The sequence below is a fragment of the Meles meles genome, chromosome 15 (assembly GCF_922984935.1).
Source record: "Meles meles chromosome 15, mMelMel3.1 paternal haplotype, whole genome shotgun sequence".
Lineage (NCBI taxonomy): Eukaryota > Metazoa > Chordata > Mammalia > Carnivora > Mustelidae > Meles > Meles meles.
The window spans coordinates 20735983-20756242 of record NC_060080.1 but is presented as its reverse complement, the minus strand read 5'-3'; the positions used below and the strand labels follow the sequence as shown (position 1 = coordinate 20756242).

Below are 20260 nucleotides of genomic sequence, written 5' to 3'. Positions count from 1 at the left end.
GTCGCCACATCCCCCAAAATCTGGCAGGCACTTCCCCACCGCAGCCCCCCACAGCAACTCTAGGGCCGGAAGTGTTTGCTTTGAGTGAGAGTCACATGGGCTCCGGGGCAGCCCTGGACTGTCTCCCTTAGAAGCTGGGGTTGGCTATTGGTGATGTCGTAGGAATTCCGGCATCTCGGGATGAAAATGGAGGAACTGGGTCCTGAGGGAACACAGGTTGCAGGGGTGGGGGGTGCCGCAGAGGAGAGAGCTGGCCTTCCTGGGCAGGGGGGAGGCTGTGGGGAGATCAGCCACGCCCCCCCTCCTCCGCAGGGCCGCCTGGAGCTGTGGGTGGACATGTTCCCGATGGACATGCCGGCCCCCGGGACACCTCTGGACATCTCCCCCCGGAAGCCCAAGAAGTGAGCTTCTGCAGCCCAGCACCTACTTCCTTCCCGTCCTCACCCCTCTCCACCCCTCCACAGCCTTCCCTCCTGTAGGGGCCCCAGGCTCAGATCACCCGCATCACCTTAGTCAGTGGTGTTTCCCCTGTGGCCTGGTGGGGGAGGGGGAACAGAGCAACCCCTGGAGCCCTCAGTGGGGCTGGCCCTGGGTGGTCCCTCTTGGCCACCGCAGAGCCACACCCCTGGGTGCAGTCCCAGAGTCCGAGAGGCGATGCACCCTCGCTGGCGCCCTCCAGTGGATTGCCATCCTCACAGCGGCCACCACCCCTGAGCCTGCTCCGGGCTGTCCCTACTCCAGGCTGGCACTAAGCTCTGCCAGGTTTTATTTAAAACCCCCGCTGAGGAGATATGCAGGAGTGAGGCCAAACTGACTGCCTCTCCCACTTGACCCTGGCCAGGTCACGTTGCCTGCCTGGTCCTCAGTTTTGCCATCTGTAAAATGGCAGGATGGAGTTGCTGCCAGTTCTGACATCCTCGGTGCCTGGAACCAGGGCCGACTGCGGGGGGGCGGGGGGGAAGTAGCACAGGCCCCGCACTCAGAGGGGCCCCATGCTTATTTCAAGATGGCGATATTTAAATTCTTTTTTTTTTTAAATCAGCTTGAAACTCATCTTCCTAAATGACCCGACCTGATTTTTTTTAGATTTATTTATTTCACAGACAGATCACAAGTAGGCAGAGAGGTAGGCAGAGAGAGAGAGAGAGGAGGAAGCAGGCTCCCCACCGAGCAGAGAGCCTGATGCGGGGCCCTATCCCAGAACCCTGAGACCATGACCCGACCCGAAGTCAGAGGCTTTAACCCACTGAGCCACCCAGGCGCCCCTTAAATTCTTAATTTTTTAAAAGGGGCCCCACATTTCCAGTTTGCACTGGGTCCTGCCAATTATAGAGCAAATTCTGCCTGGAATAGCCTCCAGGTGTGAGGTCACGAGGGTGCTATTCCCTGGCCGGCCCCTAGGGGACACGTAACCCCACTGTGCCACCTGGGACGTAAAGTCAAGGTATAACGTAACTCCAGGCAGAGCCACACTCCAAGTGACGAGGAAGGGATGACTCAACCTCCCTCCTAATGGCTGTAATGTAACTACCTATTTGCAATGACAATTATACTTCAAGGGGAAAAAATCCTCTTTGGGGACAAGGACATAAAGGAAACCAGATTGCATGGGTGTCCGCTGCCAGCTGCTGGGCTTCAATATGCACTTGTGTTAGAACTGGATGCCTTCTGGCCTCTGGAGCCCGGGATCACGCTCAGGAGCCCCAGCAGCGGCCCCTGCCCCTCCTGGCCCTGGGCCAGCCTCCGTCCAGGAGTGTGCACCAAAGTGCTCTTGGGGGCCGGCCAGACAGGCTTCCCCTAGAGGTCTGGTGGCTGGTGGTCATGCTGGCTGGTGACTCTCTCTCTAGAGGGTGGCCCCACCACCTCCTGTCCTCTCCACTCCCCCTCCTCGCCCCCTTCCCTGAATCAGCTCTCTCCACCCCAACCTGGCCCAGACCCCATGCTCACCCTGAGTCCCCAGAACTCCCCTCGGTTACCTGCCCCATCTACATCCAAGACCCTGGGGCAGCCTGCAGCCCCGGACTGCAAGCCAGCCTCTCCCCTGCCCAGGTACGAGCTCCGGGTCATCGTGTGGAACACAGACGAGGTGGTCCTGGAGGACGATGACTTCTTCACTGGGGAGAAGTCTAGCGACATTTTTGTGCGGGGGTGGGTGAGAGGGCCCCTGGCTGGGGCGGCGGAGGTGGGGTTGGGAGGCACGCTGGGCTGGGCGAGCCAGTCTTCCTGGGAGGCAGGAGAAGAGGGAGGGGGCTCCCTGCGGGTGGCCACAGGTCTGAAGCCGATGACACCGGGCAGGTGGCTGAAGGGCCAGCAGGAGGACAAGCAGGACACGGATGTCCACTATCACTCCCTCACTGGCGAGGGCAACTTCAACTGGCGCTACCTGTTCCCCTTTGACTACCTGGCTGCTGAGGAAAAGATCGTCATCTCCAAGAAGGAGTCCATGTTCTCCTGGGATGAGACAGAGTACAAGATCCCCGCAAGGCTCACCCTGCAGATCTGGGACGCCGACCACTTCTCCGCGGATGACTTCCTGGGTGCAGGGCTGGGGAACGGAGCGCGTGGGGAGGGGGAGGCTGAGGCAGGGGGAGCCCACCCTGGGGAGGGTCAACCCGACCCGACCCATCCGAGCTGACTCTGAGGCTGCCACAGGGGCCATCGAGCTGGACCTGAACCGGTTTCCCCGGGGCGCGAAGACGGCCAAGCAGTGCACCATGGAGATGGCCACGGGGGAGGTGGACGTGCCCCTGGTTTCCATCTTCAAACAGAAGCGCGTCAAAGGCTGGTGGCCCCTCCTGGCCCGCAATGAGAATGACGAGTTTGAGCTCACGGTGCGGACCACTGCGGCTTGGGCAGAGGGCAGGACTGGGCCTGGCTAGGGTGCTGAGGGCCCAGCACCCCTCCTGAGGGCTGGGGGGATCCTTCTGTTCCTTTCTGCAGGGCAAGGTGGAGGCAGAGTTGCATCTGCTGACAGCTGAGGAGGCAGAGAAGAATCCTGTGGGGCTGGCCCGCAATGAACCTGACCCCCTAGAGAAACCCAAGTGAGTGTGCTGCCTGCTGCCCCACCCCCAACGCTGGTCCTTGGGGCCACGGGAACAGGAAGGAGGGGCTGGAACCTTGTCTTCTTGCTCCCGCTAAGCAAGCACCTCTGTGCTCTCTATCCCTCCCTGGGTTCCCCTTTCTGCTTCCCTGCCCCCCCCACAATCCACCTCTCCCCTGAACCAAAGCACAGGTTACCTTTGCAGGAAAGCGGCACCTTTCCCAGGGAAGGCCCCATTTCGCAGAGTAAAATGCTCGTCCTAGTTTTTGCCAGAAGCCAGCAGCTGCAGCAGTGGGGTGTGAGGCCCCAGACAGTCCTGATGGCGGGGAGGCACCCAGAAGTGCCCACACTCGGCTCAGGGGCGCCCCCTGGTGGCAAGGCTGGGCCATAGCCTGAGCCTTCACCCCCGTGCCCTTTCTCTGTGCTCCCTCAGTCCTCTTGCGGCTCCAGCCGGCCAGACCCGCACTTCAGGGTTCTTGAACCCTCGCAAGTCTGCCGGCTCCTTCTTGGGGAGCACACACCGCGGGCTGGGCTTGGAGGCTGGCCGGGATGTGGGGAAGCAAGTGGTAGGTGTCCCACGGGGGATCCTCAGAGCCTCAGCAGGGCCCAGTGGGGACGGATGCTCATGTTCCCCAGAAAGGGGGTGAGGCTGAGACGCGCTAGTTTCCCAGAGACTATGCGGGGCAGCCCCGGAGCTCAGACAGGGAGCAACCCCGGTGGCTGCCCCTTCCCTACTGAGTGAGTGTCAGGGGCAGAGGGTGAAGGCTGACGGCTGGGACTGCCGGAAAGTCTCTCGGCCTTGGGAGGGGCCCAGGTGCCAGGGGGTCTCACAGAGAACCCCCCCCACCCCCAGCATGTAAGCAGCAAAACTGGTACTTAGAACGGGCATGAACCGTGACTCCAGCCACTGCTTTCGGGACCAGGGCTGGGACAGGGCCTGTGGGGGTCCAGAAGGGCTGAGGGTACCCGGTGTCCCTGGAGAGACCCACTGCCTGACGACCTGCCACCCTCCCCGCCCCCAGCCGGCCTGACACCGCCTTCGTCTGGTTCCTCAACCCCCTCAAGTCCATCAAGTACCTCATCTGCACGCGCTACAAGTGGCTCATCATCAAGATAGTGCTGGCCCTGCTGGGGCTGCTCATGCTGGCGCTCTTCCTCTACAGCCTCCCCGGCTACATGGTCAAGAAGCTCCTCGGGGCGTGAAGCCCTCGGCCAGGCGGCCACTCCTGCCTGGCCACTCCTCTCCCAGCCGAGCCTCTGCCCCTCTTCACCCTGGGGAGCCCAGTGTCCACTCCTGTGGCCTCCGGTCCTAGAAGCCTACTGCTGGGCTGGTCACCCCACCCCTCTCATCGTCCCCCCTGCCCCAGGCCTGCTGCTTGCCCCGGGCCACCCATCTGGTCCCCGCCTGTGGGGTGGGAAGGGTGAGAAGGAGTGGGGTCTTGCCCCTCCTTGGCTGAAGCACGCCTGGCTCGGTCTGGCCACCCCCGACCTTCCCCCAGCCCTTCCAGGGGAGGAATAAAGCTTTAATGGAACTGACTGAGAATTAGCCAGTGCCCAGAGCTATGAAAAGAATGAATAAGCAAAAAGCGACACCCTCCCTCCCACAGCATCCTGTGAGCGGGGGCCACACCACCCCTCTCTGTTCTGCACCTGTGGGCCAGACCCATCCCACCAAGGGTGTGGAGGCGGCTGCTTCCACCCTGTGGCCCTTCGGAGAGGCTCCTCCTGCTGCTGCCCAGGGAGCTGCCGAGGTGGGTTCACGAGCCACACCCGGCCCTGCCTGTGGGTTTCGATTGCTTCCCAGAGCTTCCTCTGCGCAGTCCAGTGCTCAGAAGCCTAGATGAGGCACAGCGAGGGTGAACCCCGGTACCCCACCCCGTGCCCACCCGCCCTGCCCGGTGCTCGTGGAGGCCAGGCTGGGAGGTGGTGCTTGCAGTGAGAGCTGGGTTTCTGTTGGCTGTTGTTCCTTTCTTGAGTGGTGATTTGTCTCTTAATAAAAGGAATTAAACACTGAGCTGACCAGTCTGCACTGGGCCAAGCGGGGGGACCAGAATAGGGGCACTCTGACGCCGGCAGACTCAGCACCAGCTGGACCCCTCCGCCTCTTCCCCTTTGGATAGTCTCATGGCCCAGGGTTCGAGGAGGGCTGAAGGCACCGGGCCACCTGCCCAGGCTGCCCACAGGAAGAGCCTCACAATATACCCAATGGAACCAGGGACCCCAAAAGCTCACCAAAAGGGTCCTGCAGGCCCAAGGACAGTGTGAAGGCTAAAGAGTCTACAGGAGCCCAGGCCATGTGGGAGGCTCAGTTGCTTAAGCCTCCAACTCAGCTCGGGTCTCATCTCAGGGTCATGAGTTCAAGCCCTGCACCAAGCTCTACACTGGGTGTGGAGCCTACTTTAAAAAAAAAAAAAAAAAAATCCCACAAAAGACCCCAGAGTTCCAGCCTCCAGTCAGAGACACCAACTGCCCCCAGATGCGAGAAGGGGGTCCCATGCCCTTGGCCTAGGCCCAGTCCCACAGTGACCGGCCTGTTCTGGCCCAGTCTGAGGTGGCCTAGTCTGTCACTGGACCTGAGCTCTTCAAAGAGATTCAGCCACAACTTTTTAAAGACTTTAATGGTGACGGCAGGATACAGGTACTGGCTCGTGTTGCCTTAGTTTGCCGGGCCCTATCCCGGCAGCTCTGGAGACTCAGAGTGGTCCCAGGCAGGTCCCCAGGGGGAACGTGCCAGCGGCGGCTCTGGGCCCGGCCCCAGCTTACAGCCTGACACGGCAGCCTTCGGAGGCCCAGCTCTATTTTGTGGGGACCCGGAGCACCTGAGTGGGTGGAACTTGCAGTTCAGAGTTTATCTGGAAACGAAAGCAGAAAGGTCATTACACGTCTCCCGGGGCCTCCTCCTTCCCACCTGTGGGCTCTCCTCAGCCTCCAAGTCTCTGCAAGCATTTCCTCCCCAAGTGCTTCCGAACGCCAGCGAAAGCCACCAGGCTGCCTTCCTTCAGAGGAGAAGTCCTGCAGCTTCTGGTCTGGCTTCTGCTCCCGCCAGCTAACAACCGTCGGTAACCTTCTGAGCCTCCTGCTCTGAGTCACTCTCTCAAATCCTCCGTCCGCCCCTCACCTGTGCAGCCCACCCCCGGTCTAGCCCTGCCCTTCCCTGCTCCGACCCAACCTCCTGGGGCAGCAGCACGGACGAAAGCGTGGGCCACACAGCCCCCTGAGGTCTGTCACCGGCCGAGAGGCCATCACGACACCAAGGCTTACCACAGCCTCCGTTCAGGTGTGGCCTGGGGCCTGAAACCATGGCAAGGCCCGGCAAGTTCCCCGGCTTGTGGCTGTGGCCTCAGTCACCTCTCCCACACACAGCTGGTGACAGAGGACCTGCCCTCAGCCCAGTGGGTCAAGACTTGTCCTGGCCACGGCCTCAGTGCCAGTGGCAGAGCCAGCCACTGTGTGACGAACGGACTCTACCCTCAGAAGCAGACGGTGAGATTCCTTCTCCCGCCGGCCACGGGGAAGTCGGCCCAACCGTCACCGGCATGATCAAGAGTGGGGACCAGGGAATATCTGTCCCAGATGGAGCATCTTCTAGCCACGTCGTGTCCCAGGCCGCACAACCTGGGCCGGGAGGGTGGGAAGGGCCCAGGGCTCTGGGCAGGTCACAGAGTCTCCCGATTTTGATTCTCCTTTTTGGGAGAATCACTTGTACCCTATCGACTTCACAGAGGGGGTACGAGAAAGGGGAAATAAATAAATAAAGTAGGGCCCTGGGGCCTGTGACGCTATGGCAGGCTTTGGCCCTGTCTCTGAGAACGGGCCAGCAAGCAGCTGGTGCCGAAGACCGTGGCATCAGAGGGGCCCGGTTACAGCCCAGACGTCCTGGAGGAGACTTGGGGCAATGTCCTCTCCATTGGCCGATAATTCTGTCCCGAGGCACGACTGTTCATATTTTATGTCACATCTCAATGCTCTCTTGCTTCTGGCGAGGGAAGAAACTCATCTCCTAAGAATAGTCCCACGGCCTCCCTCAGCCTCCTGCCTGCCCTCCTCGGAGGGTCCCTGCCACCCACCTTGGAGTCTAGATACTGTTGCAGCAGCATCTGGAGCTCGGTGTTCTGCTGCTCCAGGGAACCGTTCTCTAGCAGCAGCTTGGCCCTCTGGGTCAGGACAAGGCTTCGGGCGGAAAAATAGGTTAGAGGCTCATTGACTCCTCTTCCGTCCTCTGCCAAGGCGGGGCCGGGATCTCTGGGTTTCTGTTGTGGTTGGAGGTGGAAGAGGAGCCCAGAAGCCTCACCCACCCACCTTCCTGCCCTGAACGGACCAGGCGGGCAGGAACAGAATGGGAGCCCGGGGCCGGGGGGCCAGCCCCCCAACACCGCAGGCCCCTTTGGCGGGAGGTTTCCCTCCAAAGGCAGCTTTTTCTCTCCAAGCCAGGGACGTGGCAACTGTGGCCCCGGCAAGCGGGATCCTCCCCCAGCGACTGCCTGGCCTCCTCCTTCTCCTGCGCAATGACATGCGCACTCACTGGTATTTCTCCAGGGCTGTGTACAGGGCGTCCCAGAGGTTCTGCGTGGCGTCAGGGATAACCGTGGCCAGGGCCTCCCAGTACTCCGAGTCCTTCGAGTTATCGCGCACATACTTCATCTTCACTGGTGCCCGAGAGTCCCTGAAGGTCAAGAGCGACAGTGGCCTCGTCTCCGCCTGGTACCCCTGGGTCCCCACATGGTGCCAGCCGTGGCGCCCAACCTCACACGCTCGCTTTCCCTCCGCCCACCTGCACACTCGCCTACGCCAGCCTATCGGTTTACGGCAGATGCTCAGAAAGGGCACATGACTGTCATCAACGTTCCCGATTCCTGGTGCCACTGTTGCCTTTGTGACAGCATCACCGGAGTTCTATCCACCCTCTTCTCTCAGCCAGTTCGCCTCACTGGCATTCCATCCTGCCCATTTTTTTCACTAACGCATCTCAAACCCCCCCCAAAATTCGGCCTCCCCTCGAGGATGGCCTTGGTCCAGGATGTCATCACCTCCGCCGGGACAAACCCTCGGCTGCTCTCCTGTAGCCAACATCACCTCCCTCCCTGCCACCAAAGGGATCTTTCAATGCAAGCCTAGGGGTGCCTGGCTGGTTCAGAGGGCTAAGCATCTGCCTTCGGCTCAGGTCATGATCCCAGACTCCCTGCTTCTCCCTCTGCCTGCTGTTCTGTTTGTGCTCAACCTCTCTGACAAATAAAATCTTTAAAAAAAACAACAAAAAAAGCCTACCTATGGCTTCCCCACTCCTCAAGACCATGGTCTAGCCCCATCAAGGCAAAGACAAAGGTCTTGGGCACAACGGACAAGGCAATTCAAGGTCTGGCCTGGCTCCGCACCCACCAGCCACACTTCCCAGGGAAGACCCTGATAGCAGCCACACCTCTCCGTCATGATTCTCGAACACACCTTTCCCCACACTGTGACACCCTGAAATACCCTTTCCCCCACTTTATCCACCTGGGAAAACCCAGTCTGGGTGTCTAAAGCCCTCTCGGACCCGCCAGATGGGGTTGCCACTGCTTCCTCTGAGCCGCGTGACACCTTGTTACATTCTGGCCACTGTCCTGATGACAAGGTGTGACCTGCACTCAGCAGACCCCGTGACTGACTGCTGAATGAATGATGCATGAGAAAATGCAAATCACTTGTGCCCTCGGATTCCTCCAGCCCTCCCCCATCATCCTTTCCTTCCTGCCCAGGTTCCAGCCCGCTCTCCTGGGCCTCAGGAAAACCCTCCAGCACCGTACCTGGGTTTCTTCAGACCCATGACAAAGGCCTCCAGGATCTTGAGGACATCATTGGGGTGGATGAGACTGGGAGAAGGGGGGGCCTCCTTCTCTTCCTGCTCCCCTTCCACGAGGCTTTCCTCCTTCTGTTCCTCGAGGTCTATCCGCTCTCCTGGCTCCTGTCCCGACATCAGGCTTGTTTGCTCCTGTGGGGGTGACAGATGCCAGGAGTTGAGCTGGAGAAACACACAAGGGTGACTGTGGACTGAGGGTGCAGAGCAAGCGTGAGTGTCTGAAGACAGAAAAAAGAGAAACGTTTACAGTAGGTTACAGAAAAGACGCGAAGGGACACATTTATAGGAAGGAAGAAACGGTGAGCGGCAAGAGAGGACGAGAAGGGGGATGGGATCAGGGAGAGGCACACGGGGGCTTCAAAACCGCGATAACCTTCCATTTCTAAATCGGGACTCATAGGTGTTCATTTTACTGATATTCGTAAAGCTGACACCACATATATATATTTATCTTTTTGAATCAAAAATCACAAATTACCTTTTTATTTTTTTATTTAAGAAAGTCTTCCTCCTACGCGTAGTTCGTTCTCGTGGTTCATTCCGTTCACCGCCCGCAGGCAAACCAACGTCATCCATGTCTTACCCTCCTTCCAGAGAAATCCTCTGTCCATACAAGCAATGCCTTCCCTCCCGTTTTCACACAAATAATCATCTGCGGCAGACCCAGTTCTGCACTTGGCATTTTTCACATACCAATAAACCTTAGAGATATTTTCACGTAAAAAAAATATGTAAAGAACTTCCTTGATTTTTTTGTTTTGTTTTGTTCCTGGTGCATAGCATTCCGCTGTCTCGATGCACCACTGATGAGGAAATCAATCCCTTCGTGATGGAATTGTAGGTTGTTCGAAATCTTTTCCCATTTCGATTGGTGCTGAAACCCATGAGCTACAATAAGCATGTGCTTTCATCGTATTGAGACAGAGCTGCAGAGCGAAATCCTAGAGGAAGAACTACAGGGGACAGTGTTTGTGGTGGTGTCATCCACACTGCACGCTGCCCTCCGCGGAGGCTACGACAACGGGCTCAATAGCAGTGACGGGAGCATGTCTGGTTCCCACGCCCTGGCCGTCGCTAGATCCTATCGAACTCCCAGAGTTTTGCCTACGTGACAGGAGCAGATGGAATTTGGAAGAGTTTTCATTCTCACTTCTCTTATTATAAGAAGCCTGGTTGTCTTCTCATATGTTTAAAAGTTACTGATATTGCCTCTTACAGATTTTTGTTCATATCCCTCGTCCATTTCATTGAGTCGTTGGTCATTTTCTTATTGGTTTATTCGAGTTCTTTGTCTATCAAAGAAATAGGCCCTTAACTGTGGTAGGAGCTAAAAACATTCCCCACCCCCACCCAGCTGTCATCTTTATCTTAACTTTGCTTGTAGTGATTTTTGCCCCACAGGGTTGTGTTTGTTTTGTTTTGTTTTGTTTTGTTTTACGTAGTCAAATACATCCTATTTTTCCCCCTTTATGGCTTCTGGGTTTTGTTCACCCGCCAATTCTTCTTAGAAGCATATCAGGAAACTCACCCTGGAGCCAGCAGTATGAAACATATTTTTAATTCAAGTTTTTAATTTTTAAGTTAAAACTTTATAATATTTTTTAACATGGTGGCTTCTTTAGAATAGTGCATTACAATCAAGATGAGTATTACAGATGGGCCCGGCTTTGCAGGAAAGTGGTAAGGATCAAAATATTCAGAACTTGATGGGCCCAGGGCTCCCGGGAGCTGAAGCCTGGCTTTGAGGAATGGCCCAGGAAAAGACACCTTGGGCCTTAGTGTGAGAACAGACTCCCACCCCCAGTCATTGTTTCCCTTGCAAATAGAAAAGGTAATAACACCGGAAACACTACGTCAGCTATCTCTGACATAAAACCCACACTGTTTCTCCAGAAGGATTATACAAAGGCAGCAATGCCCTCTGGGGACTTCCAGAATCTCAAACGTTCTCTCTTTTATTGCACTTCACATTACCTGACCGGAGGGTGAATGATAAACTCGATATTTGAGGAAGAAGTTCACCAATTTATATAAGTCGTCCTCGCTTTCAATTCCAAGGGCCTGGGGGGAAATAGGGGCATTGCTCAAACACCACAGCAAGAAGTCCACGGGCTGGGAGAGTTAACAGACCCCCAGCTCCTAAGAGCTTGTCCCCCGAGCCCCCCAACACCTGCCACGGCCCAGTGAGGTCACTCGACACCGGGGAAGCTCAATGAGATCATATCTGAGCAGAGGAACAATGCTCAGAGTCACGAACAGCTCTGTCCAGGCCTGGTGGGTATGAGAACCCTAGAGGAGGCTGGACACACATCCGAGTTCTTCTACAGTCTGAGAGCCAGGCCGTGAGAGAGAAGCTGGTAGAGGAAGGGTCAGGGCTGGGAGACTCTGTGGCCGATTTGTGGCATGGAGAACAAGGAAAGGGAAGGAGGTGGCAGCGAGTCCAGAGAAGCCCGGAGACCCGTATCTCTTCCCAGGGCCACGGCAATGTTGGGAAAAAAGAGGAGGCCGGCTTAGAACGAGGCCCCCACCCCATCAACTCGGCCCAGCGGGACTCACCGAGAAGATGGCGTCCAGCCTCAGCAGATAGCGTTCGTTCTTCTCCAGGGGAAGGAGAAGGCTCAGCAGCTTGCTCTCTATGAGGAAACCCTGAGAAGGAAGATGACATCTCCAGTCAGAGACGGGTCTCCGGGGTCTGAGTGCCCGGTCTGCAGCCGACCTCTGTGTAACTGTCAGCGATGACTCCACAGAGCAGGGCCCCGGGGATGAGCCCTTCCCGGACACAAGGCCAGTTCTCATCATGGCTTTAGTTCCTCCCACCTCAGAAGGATGCAGGCTCACCTCACCCCAGCCCCTGGGCAAACTTCTAAGTTCCCCAGAGCAGCCCATACCTGATCCAGTCACAGATCCTCACCCGCCCAAAGTCGCTTCGCTCAGAGGCTGGCCCTCCAGTATCCGGAGACCAGGGCTGCAGGCCCTGAGATGGGGACGGGAGAGGGTGACATGGCGGAGAGGGGGGACACAGCGGGGGGTGGACAACCATGTCACAGCCCAGGGTACAGGACGGCGGGGGTGGGTGGGGATACTGGGCATCGGCCCCCACTCAGAGCTGGGAAGGCCTGGGGAAGGGCTGCGGGGGAGGCGGCCACTGGCAGCAAGTGGGTGAGAGAGAGGAGCACCTGCCCCATTGCCTCTCCCAGCAGGAGCCGCCCTCAGAGGCAAAAGCTCTTTTGAGCTTTTGAGCTCTTGGCCCAAGAGAAGAGTCCCTAGGGGATGGGAGGCTGCCAGTCCTACCTGCAGCTCTTAGACTCATCTCAGAAATAGGGGCTTGTGAACCAGTCATATTCCTGCAACACCTCAACTCCCAGCTGAGCCAGCTCAGCACCCTTACACGAAATCCCATGGGTCTGGCTAACATGCCGCAGAGATATCCGTAGCCGAACACACCCCGAGAAATCACAGACCGAGCTCCCAGACTGAAGCCACGTCAGCTGTGGCCGCGCTACTGGGCAGGTGGGCTCACCGAGGTGAGCCGGGCGCCCCTTCTCTTGCAGAATCAGTTTTTTTTTTTTTTTTTTTTTAATTAGAAGGAGCCTGTGGGCCAACTTGGCCCACATCTTGCTGACCCACGAAGGGAGGACCCCTTTGCCAGCTGGGGGCAGCTCTGAGGCCGGGCCTGTCTGTGAACGGCCCCAGCTCTGCTGCTCAATGCTTGTGGCCTCCTGCATCCGGGCGCGTCCAGCCCGGCTAGCCTGGGCAGCAGCAGCACACCAGACACAGGGGCCGGGGGTCCTTCCAGCACAGCCCCATGTGGCCAGCCTCACCGACTCATCACACAGGAGCATCAGGATCTTTCTGGTAGTTCTTGGGGAAATTTGTTTTGGCAGGTCGAGGTAAGACTCTGCTTCCGAGGCGGCCTCCTCCGTCCCCTCCTCTTCTGCAGGCGGGGCAGAGAGAAGAGAGATGGGAGAGAAAAGGGAGATCGTTGCTTGATTTTATTGACTTTGAGCAACAAACAGCTTTCCTTAAGAACATTTACCCATTAAAAAAACCTTTTTAAGGTCCTATGGAGTCTCATTAGCCAAAGAAAGCCTAGTGTGGCAAAAACAGGGAGGCTGGGGGTTGGTTGGATACAAGACTAGCAGGAGAATTCTGCCATGCTACAATGCTTTGCTGTTCTAAATTTCATCTCTATGCCAACATCATATTCAAAATCCCACCACCACCAGGAAGTGGAAGGGAGAGTTTGAACCTGTTTATCCTCACATTAGAGAACAATCTAGCATATCTGTTAGGTGGTTTCTAAACCAGCCACAGATCAGAAGCTGCCAAAGACAACTTTGTCTTTGGGTCCCGGGGGCAGCCTCACTTCTTAGCAAGAACTGGTAGCTAATAGCAAGAGCCAAACATTTTCTTAATTAAAATTAGAAATTTTAAAATGTTTTATACTGTATATTCCTCATCTGGAAATAGTCCTAAAAAATTGTCCTACCAGGTTTTACTAGTTGTTTGAAAGATAAAAGGAGACAATATAAATGAAGATGCTTTGAAAAGTATAAGACACATCTTGCTGGTGTAAGTGCAAAATGGTCCCGTTGGTATGGAGCAAGATCCAGCCGAATTACAGAGGCCTTTACCCTTTGATCCAGCAGTCCTGCCTTTAAGGATCTATCCCAACAATTCACCAGGAAAATATGCAGACACAAACGCACACAGCTATTTATTGCAGCAATGTTTATAAGGGCAAAAACAAACAGACCAAAACCTGGAAATATTCCAAGTGGCCAGCAACAGACCATATCTGAGTAAGTTAGAGCGCGGCCACACAAAGGAGTACCGGAGAAAACGGCATGAAAAATGTGTCCTCTTACTACCATACACTGACCTCCAGGATACCTTGTAAGTGAAAAAAGCAAGATGGAGAAAAGCATATGCTTTTCATTTAGAAAGCGGGTCTGTATAAATACAAACAAATATATATACACATTTGTTTGTAAAAGCAATGGAAAAATAAACCATACATTTTTAGATAGTTACCTACAGGAAAAGGATAAAAATAGAGCAGAGAGGATAAGACTACATTTCCTCCAGTATACCTTGTTTTGTATATTGGATTTTGGAAGGATGGAATTATTTTACATAAATATAAAAACAAAATTAAATTATAAAAAGCAATCCTTAACAATCAAAAGTAAAATAAAACAAAAAGACCTAAGTATGTATTTGGTTGGTGACATAACCAAATAGAAACTATTTTAAGTGGCTTTAAAAGGCACCATTCAGGGCACCTGGGTGGTTCGGGGCACCTGGGTGGTTCGGTCGGTTAAGTGACTGCCTTTGGCTCAGGTCATGATCCTGGGGTCCTGGGATCGGGCCCTGAGTCAGTCTCCAGCTCCGCAGATAAGTCTGCTTCTCCCTCTCCCCTCTGCTCCTCCCCTCTGCTCGTGCTCTCTCTCGACCACTCTCTCTCTCAAATAAATAAATAAAATCTTTTTAAAAAATAACAAAATAAAAATAAGGTAAAAGAGGGCGCCTGGGTGACTCAGTGGGTTAAGCCGCTGCCTTCGGCTCAGGTCATGAACTCAGGGTCCTGGGATCGAGTCCCGCATCAGGCTCTCTGCTCAGCAGGGAGCCTGCTTCCCTCTCTCTCTCTCTCTCTCTGCCTGCCTCTCTGCCTACTTGTGATCTCTCTCTGTCAAATAAATAAATAAAATCTTTTAAAAAATAATAATAAGGTAAAAGACACCAATGTGGGGGGGAGGGGTGGCTGTGTAACTCAGTTGGTTAAGCCTCTGACTCTTGGTTTCAGACATGATCTCAGGGTTGTGATGGAGCCCGGTGTCCAGCTCCTCGCTCAGCGCGGGTTCTGCTTTGTCCCTCTCTTTCTGCCCCTCCCCCAGCTCTCTCTCTCTCTCAAATAAAACCTTTTAAAAAAATAAATAAATAATAAAATAAAATTTAAAATTCATAAAAGACTGCAATCTGTCTGTACGTCCCTAGTGGAATGTGTCCTAAGAGTAAAAAGAACTTCAAAAAAGTTCAAACAATCTTTCATAATCAGTTTGTTAGTGCCAAGTTGATACTTCATTCTGCAACTGTTCTGTGGTTGTGGGAAAAACAACAAGTAATTATTTTGGAGTCACTGTGCACCAAGATTTTCAAGTTAGGAGAAATGAGATATACCTTGATAAGGTTAAGTAAAAATTCTGGCATCCCGATGATTAGGAAGTGTTGGAAGGAACACGTGATTTATTTTATGGTGAAAATGTAATTCTACACCCTATTCTCATCCATTAGGAAGCCCTAAAAATTGATCTACCCCGACTAATGTGCACTCCAACTCCCAGACTATGGCTTCAAAATACCATTATCTTTAAAAGAACCAGGCCGCCTTGACCTTGAGAAATGGCTGATTACAAACTTGAAGCAGGAAAGTTATAATGTGAGACTGGAAATCGGGTCATTCTGGAAAGCCAGGAAGCTATCGATGACTAGTGAGGTTGTGTCAAAAGGACCCAGAAGCCAACATGAAGAGACCCCCACTGGCCGAAGATGGGACGTGAGCACCAGTAAGAATAAGCACAGTAAACGAAACACATCAAATTTGTTTAAATCCAATGTGTCCATAATGATATGTTTTTATTAATTAATTTATATATTTGAGAGAGAGTGTGTGGTGGGGAGGGATGGGGGAAGGAAGAGAGAGAAACTCAAACAGATTCCAAGCTGAGCACAGAGCCCCACGTGGGACTGGATCTCACAAACTGAGGTCACCACCTGAGCAGAAACCAAGAGTTGGACACTTAACCGACGGCACCAGCCAGGTAGCCAATGATATTTATTTTATAAAAAAAACGTTACTGGCCGCCTTTGGAAAATGCTAGAGACCCAGCCATTTACTTTGAAAACTAGTAAAGAGAGAAAGAATAGCAGTTGTTTTTCCTATATGAACTGTGCCTCAGGGTAACATATAGCTGATGAGGGGACGATTCTGTTTCCAGAAGTGTTCCAGCTACTACATGAAGACATATGATAGAATGTAGAATATCGCCATTTTGCAACCCCTAAGGCAATGAATGGATCTTAGACAATGACTACCAATAGCTGCCAACCTCCCAAAGACACAGGCAACCCGCCATTAATTTCTCCCAGTGGAGGTACACGACAATGTACTCAGCAAAACCAAACTGAACCTGAATGTGATCGAGCTTCTAGATCAAACTACCAGATTATAATACAGGGAAGAGGGTAAAGCTGTCAATTAAATTAGAGACTTAGAAGCCACAACAATGGCCCTCCCAGCTAGGAGACCTCCTCCCCTTCTCTGGACTTCAGTGTGCTCGTCTTTGAAATGAATGGGTTGACCCAACGGTCGGACAGGCCCTCGGCTCGGGGGCTCGGGGGCTCTAGGACGCAGTCTCAGTCACCTGCTTGCATAAGCACCTCCTCTAAGATCTGCGCGGCAGACTTCCGCGGCTGCTGAGAGATCGGTCCCACATTGCTCAGGAACCAGAAATCCGGTGCTATCCAGGGGAGCCCCAGGTGATGGGTATGAATGATCCTGTCTACAGCAAAAGCTCTGCTGACCAGGTCCTTTGCCTCCTCTTCGTTCATCAGCCAAATCTCCCGAAACTGCTTGTCATCAACAAGAGCGAAATGCCTGTGAAGGAGAGTTGCTCGGCATGGCCAGCGGACCCCGGGGCCTGGCCTGGGTCCCCTCCATGAGCAGGAGGGTGAGCCCAAAGGTGGAGCTGTGGTGCCTCCCCCTGCCTGGGTCACCAGCTCTCTCCTATGACAGCCTGGAGGCGGTCCCCACGCGTCTCAAGAAAAGGCAGGTGACATGCGAGGGAAGGGGCCTCTCTAGTTAGGACACGTGCCTGGGACCCAGGTCCCTAAAATACCTCATGGCTCTCTGTAGCTCCTTGAACTGCGTCACAAAGCGTTTGTAGTCAGAGGTCAGCGACTGGTTCTCCTCCTGAAAGTGCTTGATCTGTTTGTTGTATTTTGCTCTCAGATTGTTGAGGGCATCGTGCAGGCTGCGGGGCAGGGGGGACAGAGTTCATCCGCAGCTGAACGGAAGCTGTGGTGTCCGTTCCTCTCGGCAACTATACAAAGCACTACAGACCCCAGGGCCAGAGCCGTGCAGGTGCAGAGAAGCCTCCCGTTTATTCTAGCACCCAGTGGTCCCGAATATGATCAGGGAAAGGAAGGCCACGGGAGGTAAGGGGATGGTCCAGGACTAAACTCCTTCACAAAGGTCCAGAGCCCCTGACACACTGAGGGACGGTCTCCTGCTCAGAAGCGCGACCCAACCCTCCCCAACACGCCATCTGCAAGCGTGTCTGTATCGAGCACCCCCTCATGTCTTTAAAGGGCAGATCTCAACTATTTCACTGCCATGATCTGGATGTTCAATTCCCGTCTAAAACAAGGAAAATAGAAAGGAAAAAAGTAAAACTCCACACTATAAGTCTACAAGCTATGAGCCCTCTATCCTCAGAGAGCCGATACTGTTCATTCATTCCCTCCCTCACTCATCAAACATGGACGGCCTCTTGCCAGGGCTCTGTTTGGATACAGCGAGAGTACAAGGATATGTTCCAACAGAAGGTACTATCAGTCGAGACAGAGGCAAAGACACACTCATCACAGCGGAGCATGAAAGCGCGGTGGGGGACACTTTACACAGGATGCCGGGGAGCCCAGAGCTGAGGCCTGGAACTTACCCTCCAGGGGTGTGGCCGAAAGTTCCAGCACAGTGAGGGACAGTGATAGCCTGCCAATGGCCCTGCGGGCCCAGGCATGTCACAGCTCCACATCTCGCTGCTCTGGGAGCTCTGGGCATGGAAACTTGTCTCATGAAATATGCATGGCAGGCTCGGCTTTTAGACCGAACCATATGTCAGGCTTCAACCCCGTGAAGAGGTGTCTTATGTTAGTGCCCCACTTACACCGGAAGACAGAGTCTGAAGGCCTACATATTTTGTGTTTAAAAATTCTAAAAATAAAATGTTCTGTCTTAAGCATTATTCTGAAAGAAGCACAGGGTTCCTAAACACACATTCACCCTTCATGCTTTCAGCCTCAATAAAACGCAAAAATCATTTAACTTAGGCTCTCATAAGAGTTAAAAAGTTAAAGTGAAAAAGTGATATCTGGGGATGCCTGCCTTCGGCTCAGGTCATGATCCTGGGGTCCTGGGATCGAGTCCCGCATCGGGCTCCTTGCTCGGCGGGGAGGCTGCTTCCTCCTCTCTGTCTGCCTGCCTCTCTGCCTGCTTGTGTGTACTCTCTCTGCCTGACAAATAAATAAAATCTTTAAAAAAAAGTGATATCTGATAAAAAGTGATTATTTCATTTCCTTAACTACAACATTCTAGGAGACTTTCCACATATAGATGTAAAAAAATTTACTAAGAAAAAAAAAATGTATTAAGTAGTCATCCCAAAGTGTTTTTCCCTGCAGCACTTAGTAAAGGGGTTTCTGTGTGTCATCTAATCATAGAAGCTAATAAAACACAAACCAACTCTAGGTGCATGCTGCAGGTTGGGGCAAGGCATCAAGACAGGAAGTAGACAGGACAGGTGGCTGTAAGGGGAGCCTCAGAAAAACGTCCCATCCTCCATGACTGGCTGGAAGCTAGAGATGGAGAGGACAGAGGTGGAGGATGGGAAAACGGGGAGGGCAGGCAAGCCGGGTCTCAAAACTTGTCTCCTGGCAGTGACAGCGACTCTCCAAGCTTTGGCAGTCCCAGAAAAAGTGAGGACGTGAGGTCGATTTAGGGATATGTAGCTGGGAGTCATCAAGAAAGAGGTCATTATTCAGGGTGGCTCCGTCAGTTAAGTGTCTGCCTTCGGCTCAGGTCATGATCTCAGCGTCCTGGGATCGAGTCCCGAGTCGGACTCCCTGCTCAGTGGGGAGTCTGCTTCTCCCTCTCCCTCCAGCCCCCACTCAAGTTCTCTTTCTCAAATAAACAAAATACTTTTTGAAAAAAGAGGTCATATTCAAAGCCATGAGACTGGTGTAGAGGGCCGCTGGAATAAAAATATAAAGAAAAGGGAAGAGAAGTTTTCCAGAATATCTTATCAGGCAAGAGAAAGCAGAACCACCACAGGAAGCCAATTAGGAATGCACTGAGAAAAAAGAGCAAGTATTTTAGAGTCATGAAAGCCAAAGAAGAAAGATTCTGAGATTCGGTGCCAGTAACAACAGGATGAGACCTGAGGAAGAGCCGTGGTTGTTTGGTTAGAAGGACATCATTGATCACCTACAGAGGGAAGTGGCTGTCCAGTTCTGGTGTCAGAGGTCAAATTAGGAGTGTTGGAGGTGAGGGACGGGGCTGGTGGTGAGAGGAAAATGGTCACGAGATCAAGAAGAGGAGGAGTTGGCCTCACGTAGGAGCAGCAGGGTTGGCTAAAGGTTTTTTCAGGGTAAGGAAAACTGCAGGCTTCAAGTCAGAGGGAAGAGCCAGGGAAGGGATGGTGGGGTTGAGGTCACTCATCTTTCGACCCTTGGGATCAAACACAAGGTCTGCCGCACATACCTGTGCCCACCTCCCGTCCTACCAACCTCCCCCTCCCAGAGTGCAGTCTCTTTCATCAAATGTGGAACTTTCGGCTTCCGACTTCCTTGCCTTCAGCCCTGCCCTTCATTCCTGGCTCTGGCCCCATCTACCCGGGAGTCCTAACTCCTTTTCACCAACTCCCATCCCTCCCCCTTCACTATTTCACTTCTTCAGGAAGCCTTCCCAGAGAGCGCCCCACAAACTGCACAGATTTGTGGCTGTCACGGGTGGATGGAGAGAGGGAGAGAGAAAGGAGAGATCTAGAAAGAAACACTACACACTTGATCTCTGCTGGTAGGCATATGGTGTTTTTATGGGTTTTAAGACTTTATTTACTTATTTGACAAAGAGAGAGAGAGAGAGCAAGGGCAAGCAGGGGGAGTGGGAGAGGGAGAAGCAGGCTTCCCACTGAGCAGGGAGCCTGATGCGGGGCTCCATCCCAGGACCCTGGGATCATGCCCTGAGCCGAAGGCAGACACTTAACTGAATAAGGCCCCCAGGCGCCCCTGATTTTATGCTTTTATCTTACTTCCACGTATGGTACTTCCTACTTCTCTAAAATGCACAGTCTTGCTTCTGTACTAGCAAGTGGAGAATTTACTCTACAGCTGGCTCCACGCAAATGCACGGTGGGACGCTGGCGTGGGCACCGGCACGGGTGTCATCGGCAAGAGCGGAAGATTAGAAGCAATCTAAATGTCCATCCACGGGGACATTAGAGCCTGTCAAAGCTCTTAACGAACTAATACGGAAACATTCAAGACACTGAACAGTGTGTATAGAAAGCTATCACTTGGTCTAAAAACAGACAGAGGGGGCGGGG

General features: G+C 53.6%; 2 protein-coding genes across 4 annotated transcripts in view; one reads left to right on the top strand and one right to left on the bottom strand.

The window, feature by feature from the left end:
* OTOF (otoferlin) overlaps positions 1-4979 on the top strand; it is a 92887-nt gene extending 87908 nt beyond the window's left edge. Inside the window, 6 exon segments of the mRNA XM_045978640.1 lie at positions 313-401; positions 2050-2148; positions 2296-2537; positions 2653-2831; positions 2941-3041; positions 4063-4979. Of these exon segments, the coding sequence (XP_045834596.1) occupies positions 313-401; positions 2050-2148; positions 2296-2537; positions 2653-2831; positions 2941-3041; positions 4063-4243 (891 nt within the window). The 3' untranslated portion in view covers positions 4244-4979.
* A 675-nt stretch (positions 4980-5654) lies between these two features.
* The window catches only part of DRC1 (dynein regulatory complex subunit 1), a 42986-nt gene continuing 28380 nt past the window's right edge, over positions 5655-20260 (bottom strand). The window contains exons 9-17 of one of the 3 annotated variants that reach the window (XM_045980045.1): positions 16775-16909; positions 16301-16533; positions 12698-12810; positions 11433-11522; positions 10846-10937; positions 8824-9060; positions 7563-7703; positions 7108-7210; positions 5655-5892 (exon numbers count right to left, since the gene is read on the bottom strand). In XM_045980045.1, coding sequence (XP_045836001.1) covers positions 5836-5892; positions 7108-7210; positions 7563-7703; positions 8824-9060; positions 10846-10937; positions 11433-11522; positions 12698-12810; positions 16301-16533; positions 16775-16909 — 1201 coding nt within the window. In that variant the 3' untranslated portion in view covers positions 5655-5835. The remainder of the gene's footprint in view (positions 5893-7107; positions 7211-7562; positions 7704-8823; positions 9061-10845; positions 10938-11432; positions 11523-12697; positions 12811-16300; positions 16534-16774; positions 16910-20260) is intronic. The other 2 variants (XM_045980043.1, XM_045980044.1) reach the window with 2 other exon arrangements.